We start from the raw sequence: 10,579 nt of genomic DNA on the forward strand, positions 1-10,579 counted from the left end.
TTCCAAAGTTTCTCATGCAGTGGTACTTGGAGTCATAAATTAAAAAACAAATGATATAATATAATATATGTACGAAGACCATTGGATTACATATAGTTTTGAAAAGGCCCACTCTAATTTAATATTTTAAAATACAAAATGAGGATGTGAATCAAGCGAATATGGTCATGATATTGTGAAAGTTTTTTTTTTGTCTTGTGAAAGTTGTTATCATTTTTAATATTATTTTTGTTTTAAAATTTAAAAAAATTAAATTAATGTTTACTTTACTTTGTTTGGAGAATTGAGATGAAATGGTATATTGAGTATATGTGATCGGTTTGTTTGTCATTCTTACAAAAAAGAAATCTACCAAAGTAAAGGCACAGTACTATTTTTCAATTGTAAAATAACCATGTGAAACATTTAACTAAATGAGTAATGAAGTGTATAGTCAGAATTTAAACTCAAAACTTTTTCTCTGATATTATATAAAATTACTATTTGTTCCAAAAACTTGAAGACATCTATTATAATACCATATGAAATCACCACTTATCTCAAAATGTTCAGCTTATGAAATATGTAGATTTATTATTTATAGTTATGTCTTAACATCAATGTGGAAAATGACAACCCTTATCTATCTAAACGTGGAAGTTAAGGCACTAGTGATCTCCACTACTGCATGCATGCGTAAGATATGGGTCTAATTAATTATTAATTAGTCCAAGTCAATATAGCTCCTAACTTCAATTTCAGCCACTCTAACACTACTCTTAAATCCCGTGTTCTATTTTTCTTATATATATTCGAGTTGTGGAAAGCCACGATACTCACAATAGAGCAGCCAAAACAAGCAGATTTTATATAGAAATGAATATGGGTGTCTTACCATATTATTTCTCAATCAAGGCATTGCTTTGGGTTTTAGTAGTTTTTGTTCAAACTCGTGAGTACATGGGTTGCTTGGAGGAAGAGAGAGTTGGTCTGCTTCACTTGAAGTCATTTCTTATCATATCGATTCCGTCTCTCAGAGCTTATAATTCAGCCTATGATCATCTTCCTTCATGGGTCGACCATGAGAAGAGTGATTGTTGTGATTGGGAGCGGGTCACGTGCAACTCCACCACAGGTCATCTGATAGAACTGTCCCTCGACAATTTAATGCAGGATCCTCGTTATAACTATGATGATGAATATTATTACAAAATGGGGCAATTTTATGAGAGACTTTCAAGGAGTTAAGAAGTCTTGATCTATCCTTTAATGCAATCGATGGTTGCATACCAGATGAAGGTACGTATGTTGTGAGGAATGAGGAATTTTAATATATAATATTATCGTCAACTTGGATTATTAATGTAGAATTAGTTACGTTGAGAAATTTGAACACACTGGATATAAGCTCCAATAGCTACAATGGTACCCTCCCAAATCAAGGCAAGTGAGAGCTTTAATTGATAAATTTATTTTGTTTTAAAAAAGGACACTGAAAAAAGTTATTTTCTTAATTTAATTTGCAGGTTTCGAAAGGCTAGCGGTACTGAGAAACTTGGAGACATTGATCCTCGATTCGAATAACTTTCCCTACAGCATCATACCATCTCTAAGTAACCTTACATCCCTTATGACATTTAAGTCTTTCATGGAATATGTTTTGGTTAGATGAAGGAGTAAATCATGTTGAAGGTAATTATATTCTACTATTATATTATTAATTCTTGGTCCTAATTGCTTTTAGTCATTTTAATTTATACCGTTTCTGAATGGATCACTTTCATCCCCAAACTCAGGGTACTGATGAGTCTCGTATATAAATTTGTCCCTAATTAATAGTACTTACGAGTTTAAGTGTTTTTGTGCTTATGATTTTAGTTGATCACATATATAAATATATATATATATATATATAATAAGCTCTAGCTTTGATTGGGATTTTTCTGCATGTAATTAAACTAATTTTTCTAGAGATGAATATTGACGTGTTATAAGCCTTTTTAGCCTTTATATTGGATTTCTTAAATGTACGTGTTCTCCAAACTATTCAATTACATGCAGCACTAGTCCTGATCTTTGCTTTGTTTAATTTGTCATTATTTTTTTTCACTCTCATATATATATAAATATATATATATTCATGATTATTAATTTTCAATTCTTTATTATGAATAAAAGTCTGAATCTTGCATATTTAGTTTATAAGTTCTAAATCACTAAGTTTCTTCTAAATACATTCTTATATGATTTTTTTTTCTTTATTTCATAATAAAATAAATTAATAAATTAACTACATATTGGAAAATGTTGTCATGCATGATTAGAGAACTTGAAAATTAGTATAATTAGATCTTAGTTAAAATTCTATAAACAACACTAATTAGTTTCAATCAATTATTGCGGTCAAATCCTTAAAGATTTTGAATTTTGCTCGCAATGAATTGACTGGATCCTTTCCAACTGAAGGAATGCAATTTTTAGCTTATGTTAGAAAAATACATCAAATTATACAACGGAAGTAGTATTACATTGTCAGCAAATCTTAGATCTAGTGTAGTTGTTCTATTAATTTTCATTGTTGTCATTGTTCATCCGAAATTAACCCATCGATGGTGCAGTGTGCTATTTGGTAGAACGTCAGAAAGCCAGAACAACATCCATATGTTCCACAACTTAAAATATTGAGACTAGAGAGACACACTTGAGAGAGAGATTTTCACCTTTTTTGTCATGCTTAACATGGAGATGAGGTGCTACTAAATATTATACATCCACCTCCATGTAACCTAGGACTGGACATTTAAGCCCAGCCAAATGGCTTTATTGGCCAAATGCATAACTCCTAACGTTATGTTAGGCATTACATGCCTTGGCAACATAATATAAGCTTAAATTTGACTTAACAACAACAAATACTCTACTCTATTTGAATCAAATACCAAAATTATTTAGGTTTGGACAACATTTTAAACTTGAATTTCATATTAGCTTAATAACAAAAGAATTTGAAATCATTAATTTGATAATCTAATTCTAAATCATTGACGTTAAGGCAATGAAGATGCTCACGAGTACTGATACTAATGGCAGCATGAAATATGTTATTACAACAAATTCTATTATGCTATAGTTAAAATGTTATCATTTTTTTAATGTTATGTAGAACTAGCAAATCAGCTTTGTGATGTATCGCGTAGGAAATTAATCACTCTCAGCTCTAGCTAGTTATATGATGATTTTTGTCTTTTTTGCTTTCATTTTTTTAAAGTATTTATATATTTTTTAAAAATAAAAAAAATCATAAATTCATTTAAAAATACTTCTTTAATTACTAATTTCTAAGTAAAAAAATTAAAAAAAGAAAAGAAAATACAATTCAATAGAAACTTTATGTAGAAATAGTATTTTTCATTATATATATATATATATATATATGTATTTATGTATGTAGAGCGGTGCTACTCCCACCATTGGAAGCTTCCGCTGGGGCTCCCGTTAGTGCTTTTAAAATAAATTTTTTTTTTTTTATGTATTTTTAAACCATATATGTTTGTTTATATGTTTGTGATAATTAATTCTCTCACAGGAATCCATATATGTTTGTTTTAAACCATTTCTAATGTATTCATAATAACATAAATTAATAAATTAACTACAAGTTGGAAAATGTTGTCAAGATTAAAGAATCTCGAGATATTAGATTTTAGTGTCAATTTTCTCAACGACACTAATTTTTTTCAATCAATTGCTACAATCAAATCTCTTTAAGAGTCTCAATCTTGCTTTCAATTATGAGTTGGGCCGATCTTTTGGAACCAAAGGTATGCTGATTTTTAGACTTGTCGATAGCAGTCGCCTTGCTATTAAATATTCAATTGGTACTTTAGCTTATTATTTGTGCTTTCAATCTACACTTTTTCACACCACACGTCATTAATTTATTTGTAAGTGAAAGACGAATTTTTTTAGGAAACAAAAACCTGAATTAGTGTTTTCACACCACTTATTATGTTATATTTTTATAGAGTTGAGGCAAAAGACTAATTTAGGGATATTAGAATGAAATATTAATTTAGTTGAGATATTGACTAATCAATTTATAGTATTAGAATGAAATATTAATAATTTCAAAATATTAATTACAGCTTAATTAGGATGTTTTATATATATATATATATATTTTTTTTTTAGATTTAAAATATTATTCGTATTCCTATATATATTTATATATGATTATTACGTACGTCATCATGTTGTCCAAAAGTCTGAATCTTTCTTATGTATTCATAATAACATAAATTAATAAATTAACTACAGGTTGGAAAATATTGTTAAGGTTGGAGAACTTAGGGATATTAGATATTTCTCACTATTGTACTAGTCTTCCTTCCCGTATGTATAATACATACATACATACATACATACATATATATATTATTAATTTGCAATCCTTGTTTTGACCCGTTTCTAACGGACTTGCGTACATCAAGGAGTGGTTATGGTACAGAATATTATATATTAATTTATAATCTCGTATATAAAATTTCTTTTCCTTAATTATAATTAGGTGATTTTTTATATATGAAAAGAGTATCCTTTAAACCAAAGCTTTGGATACATTGAGGAACAACTTTCAAATAAGTGATAAGAGTCAATAATGCATAATGCATTTTTGCTCAAGGCATGAGCAACATTTTGTCTAGAGCTGTATCTCAGTTCAGTTTCAAGCTGCCTCCTGGTGGAGCTTCCCAAGAGTTGTGTGATTGCAGATTAGTAGGGGTATGATCGTCTTTGTTTGTTGCTGAATCTGGCTAAGTTCCTCAATGAACTGTTTAGCTTGCTGGACAATGGCATTATTTGGATGAAGAAAAACATTTTTAAACACCATTTCATTCATAATTCTCTTCCATATCTTCCATGAGGGTAATAGAAAATTCAATCATTTCATCATCCTCCAGTAACTCAAAAAGGCCTTCCACTAGCTCTCTTAAAGTCTGAATTAAGTACTGTAAGCTAGATTTTTGGATGTTCCTCACACTCTGTGCTCTTTTCCCTTAGCGAGACTAGTGTTTTTCATTCATTAGCTGCAATCAAATCTCTTAAAAATCTGAATGTTACTTGGAATGAGTTTACAACCAAAGATCTATATATTTATATGTCGATTTTCCAACATTTTATTAATCCTTCTCATTGGCATTTGAACAATACTTTTAGGAAAATGCTACTTTTACATCTAATTTTAATTTTTTTTTACTTAATAGTTAAGGAATTAACTATTAATTAGTGTATTGATATTTTTTTATATTTTTTAAAAATGTTTAAAAATGATAAAAAAAAATATGAAAAAAAAAATTGAAAAAAAAAAAGGACGATGAATTTGTGGCAACCTAGCACTAGTCATACTTTTAATGCATAGAGTACATTCAAAATACTAGTGATAATTAAACAGTACTACTTGTCTGCCGCTTTGAGATTCGCGTGGTGCACGTCGCTTTAATTATCTATGTATTTATAAGTATTCTTACATGCACGTGTATTTAACTCTGTTGTTAAAGGACATTAATTGATAAAAGTTATTTTCTTGCAAGGTGGTACTTTCGAAAGGCTATCCGTATTGAGAAATCTGAAGACATTGAATCTTGATGACAATGGCTTTAATGACAGCATCATACCATCTCTAAGTGGGCTTACATCTCTTACGTCATTGAGTCTTACGGGGAATTATTTACGAGGAGGAGGTGAAGGTAATATTATTGATAATGATAATTAATTTAGATCTCACAATAATCCATATATATGTTTGTTTTAAACCGTTTCTAATGGACTTAATAATTATGTGAATCTTGAATATTACGTCATGTTGTCCAAATATTTGCTAGATTACGTATTGATGAATTAGTGTTTGTGGTTGGCATTTGAAGCATGCGGCCACTTATTATATATCAAACAATGCTGGTCCAAAGCCCACTTAAATTTTCAAGTGCCCATAGTTTTCAAGTATACATGTGATATATTAACCCACTTATGTTTTCAAGTCCACTTAATTAATTTTTTTAGGAATATGCCTTTAGCCCACTTATAATTTCAAGTCCACTTAATTAATTTTTTTAGGAAACAAAAACTTTTTATGCAATCCGTTTGTCTAGAGAGATGATATTATTTTATTACTATTATTTCAATAATTCCCGAGGGCTTCTAGCCTATTTCTATGCATTTAATTACACTTGTATTTACATGGGTCTAAAGCTCTTATTCAACTACGCATAACAACTTCATCCAATTGTTTTTTCTTTCTTTAATTAATTGAAGCAGTAGTACTGCTTCAAATACCCTCAGAGAAGCCACCAAAAGTAATGTGTGCTCTGAAGATGGATTGTAATAATACATCTACGCTTTATCTTAATATTCATTCTAATTGTATTGGTTTTTTCTTCGTTTCATAAAAAATTAAATTAATAACTTAATTACAGGTTGGAAAATGTTGTCAAGATTGGAGAATCTGGAGATATTAGATCTTTGTAAAAATTTACTCAACGACACTAGTTTTCTTCAATCAATTGTTGCAGTCAAATCTCTTAAGACTCTCAATCTTAAATACAATCAGTTGACGGGATCCTTTTCAACCAAGGGTATGTTAATTTTTTAGGACGTCATTTGTCTGATTACATGTATATAATATATGACATATATAGCATGCATGTTAATTATAAAAAAAAAACATTACCAAAATTAATCTCTCTCTTTGGCATTTGAACAATAATTTTAATGCATAGATTCGTAGGCTTTGAGATACAAGTGAATTACATTTGTATGTACCGCTTGGAATCAAATGTCAACATTATTTAGATTTGGACAAGATTTTAAACTTGAATTTCATATTAACTTAGAAAAAAAAAATTTGAAATCATCACATTGATTTGATAATCTAAATCTAAATCATTCATGACGTTAAGGCAATGATGATACTCAATGGTGATTGTACGGGGTTGTGCAATGGCAGCATGAAATATGTTATAACAACAAGTTCTATTATGCTATAATTAAAATGTGATTACTTTTTTTAATTTACTGTTATGCAGAGGTAGCAAATTTAACAAACTTGGAGGTTCTTATCTTGCAAGGTAATCATTTTGGTGGACGACTAGCAATCCAAGGTAAGAAAGAGTTATCTCATCTGATGACATGAAGAATTAGTATTCTATGGATCTTTTGCATCCACTACACATAAAGAACACAATGTAACTATGACCTTAATTCAAAATTCCATTGTCAAGTACCCATTGTTTTAACAAGAATATACACATAAAAATATGAAATTATCAACTTTCATTTAATTGGAGATGCTTAGGGTTAATATTAAGAATATTTCTGCCTCTTTAGACATATATATTTGTTATAAAATCAATGCTGATTTTTTTACAAATGTATAATTGATACTTAAAAGCAATTATGATCAAAGTTACACTTATAAGTCTTATATATATATATATATAAAGGGGGGGTGAGGGAATAAGTCAAAGTTCAAGAATAAGTATCAAAATAGTGCATGGTAATTAATTGATTGGCAAAAAACATAAGAAGTCCATCTTTATAGAGTTAGTTGGTAAACTTGACACCATGTCTCTTATAGAGCTGGCCAATCTATGCAAGTTAGAGAATTAATTTGGATATCAGTGCAAATTTGTACTTGGGAATCATTTCTCAATTTGTTGCAAAACTATTGTTGCACAGACCTTTACACTTTGTTAGCATTATCCTAATGGTTTATAATTACTTATGAATTGACCATTTTTTTATATTGAACATAAATGTGATTGGTCTGACCGATTGTTAGAGTAGAGCATAATCAATTTCGATGCTATTTGTTTTGACAGAATTTTGTGCACTGAAGAAGCTTAAAGTGTTAGATCTATCTCACAATTACTTTGAGGGGATCCTACCTCCATGCCTAAACAATATGACATCTTTTGTGGTGTTAGATATTTCCGGTAACCAATTCAATGGAAATGCTTCATCATCATATGTAGAAGCCAGCGGAATGAGTCTCGAGTACATTGATTTTAGTTATAACCTGTTCGTGGGCATATTCTCATTCAACTTATTTGCCAATTACTCTAAGCTTGAGGTTCTTAGATTCAACGGCCAAAACAATAAAGTTGAAATAGAAACTGAAGGCTCCATGGGTTGGTCCCCTTTGTTTCAGTTGAAGATCATTGAATTGTCCAACTGTAGTCTGAACAAGCTCATCGACAATATTCCGAAATTTCTTCTTGTCCAGCATGAATTGGCTACAGTTGATCTTTCTCACAGTAAGTTGAAAGGAAACTTTCCAAATTGGTTGATTGAAAACAATACAAGATTACGCGTGCTAGATCTTCAAAATAACGCTTTTATGGGTCAGTTATATTTACCATCATTCATCCACAAGCATATTACCTTGATGGATGTCTCGACCAATCACTTGGACGGAAAACTTCAAGAAAACATTGGCATGATTTTTCCAAATTTAGCATACCTAAATCTTTCCAATAATAATCTTGAAGGTAATCTTCCTTCCTCGATTAGTGGCATGCTTTATTTGGAGGTATTAGATTTGTCTTTCAATCATTTCTCAGGCGGGGTCCCAAGAGGACTAAATACAGGTTGCTTGTCATTGAAATTTTTGAACCTTGCTTATAACAGCTTTAACGGTACAATTTTCGTTGGGACAAACCAGAGAATTCTGCAAATGAATGGTAATCAATTCACAAGTATCTCATTGGTACCGAATTCAACTGTTGGCAAACTATTATATTTAGATATCAGCAACAACAAAATTTCAGGTACAATCCCCCGATGGCTTGGGAACACGTCATACTTCAAGACTCTTATAATGGCTAACAATGATTTTTATGGTCAGATCCCATGTGAACTAAGTATGACAGGTACTTTAGACCTTTCTCATAACTTATTTAAGGGATTGTTACCCTTTTGTTTGAATCTACCAAATCTTGAACACCTATATTTGCAAGGGAACAAATTCACAGGATCAATACCGAAAGTTCTTTTCAATTCCTCATCTCTTTTGACATTGGATATTAGAAATAACAAATTTACGGGTGTCATCTCTATTGAAATCAAAGAACTTCAACAGTTACAAGTACTTTTGTTGAGTGGCAATCATTTCACTGGTATAATTCCGAATCAGTTATGTTTGTTAAAGATGATAAACATAATGGATCTTTCCAAGAATGCTTTTTCTGGGACCATACCACAATGCCTCTACAAGATATATTTTGGGAAGATCACGGTACGTAGTTTTGACTATTCTCGTGAAGAATCTTCTTCAATGTCTAGGGGTTATCTACCTTACACACATAAAGGTTTCTCAGACAAAGTTGCTAACTCCTTCGAAGATAAAGAATATATTGATGCAGAAGTAGAGATTGAGTTTGTAACCAAATATAGGCATAGTTCTTATAAGGGTTATATCCTTCGTTACATGTCTGGATTGGATTTCTCATGCAACAATCTAACAGGTAGCATCCCACTTGCGTTGGGCCAAATATCTTCATTGCGTGCACTAAACTTATCTTACAATCACCTGACTGGTAAAATTCCAACAACATTCTCAAAATTGGCTCTCTTGGAAAGTCTAGACCTCTCTCATAATAGTTTGAGTGGAGAAATTCCTTCAGCATTGATTGATCTAACCTTTCTTGAGGTATTCAATGTGGCCAACAACAACCTATCAGGTAAAGTTCCAGATATGAAAGCACAATTTGGAACATTTGAGAAAAGCAGCTATGAAGGAAACGTATTTCTTTGCGGACCACCACTAGATAAAAGTTGTGCCAAAATAAAAGAGTTAGATCCAACACCAACCCAATCTTCAAATGAAAGTGACAAAAAATGGTATGAAGTAGATCCTATGGTCTTCCATACAAGCTTCTCGGTATCTTACATCATTTTCTTCTTTAGTGTTATGAGTCTTCTTTATATTAACCTTTATTGGCTACAAAGATGCTCCAACTTAATGGAAGATCTTATATACTCCTGTTATTATTTTGCTTTTGATACCTCAAAAAGGTTGTCAAATTGTCTATGTAATTAAGATACATTGATTTTCTTTTGGCATCGTTAATGATAGTAATAATGGTCGGTTATCTTTGAATTTGATTTTGAATAATTAGTTATTGGGCATAAATATGAAAGAGATGTTCCCTTAAACTTGTTATTCTATTTGACTATGGAGATGGTTTTCCATATTTGGGAATTCTTCATTCTATGTGAATCGGGATTAAATAAATCAAGTATTGTAACGTTCATCCTTGTGGTGGGATTTTTTATAAAATGATTTTAGAAAGGACAATGGGTATAACCGTTCGATTTAAAACTTTTTACTTCCATACCGAGGGTGCAAGACTCTACGTTATAAAATAAAATGTGTAACACTCCGTATTTTAGTGTATTTTTACTGAAGGAATTATTTTTATTTATTCAAAAATTTATTCTCTTATTTTAAAATTGTTGGATTTTTTTTTTAGTGGGTTTATTTTATGATTTTTAATTTTATGAAAATTATTTTTGAAGTGCTTTCTTATTATTAATTATTGTCATG

The 10,579-nt window shown here is 30.5% G+C and overlaps 1 protein-coding gene across 1 annotated transcript; it reads left to right on the top strand.

The window, feature by feature from the left end:
* Positions 1-833: 833 nt before the first annotated feature.
* On the top strand, positions 834-10,323 carry LOC118343761 (receptor like protein 21-like). The gene is made up of 7 exons (XM_035691384.1): positions 834-1,222; positions 1,348-1,422; positions 1,506-1,592; positions 5,568-5,723; positions 6,450-6,608; positions 7,059-7,133; positions 7,854-10,323. Exons 1-7 carry the CDS (start codon positions 856-858, stop codon positions 10,070-10,072), a joined length of 3,138 nt encoding a protein of 1,045 aa, XP_035547277.1. The 5' UTR covers positions 834-855; the 3' UTR covers positions 10,073-10,323.
* Positions 10,324-10,579: the final 256 nt, after the last annotated feature.

The sequence above is a fragment of the Juglans regia genome, chromosome 7, assembly GCF_001411555.2.
Source record: "Juglans regia cultivar Chandler chromosome 7, Walnut 2.0, whole genome shotgun sequence".
NCBI lineage: Eukaryota > Viridiplantae > Streptophyta > Magnoliopsida > Fagales > Juglandaceae > Juglans > Juglans regia.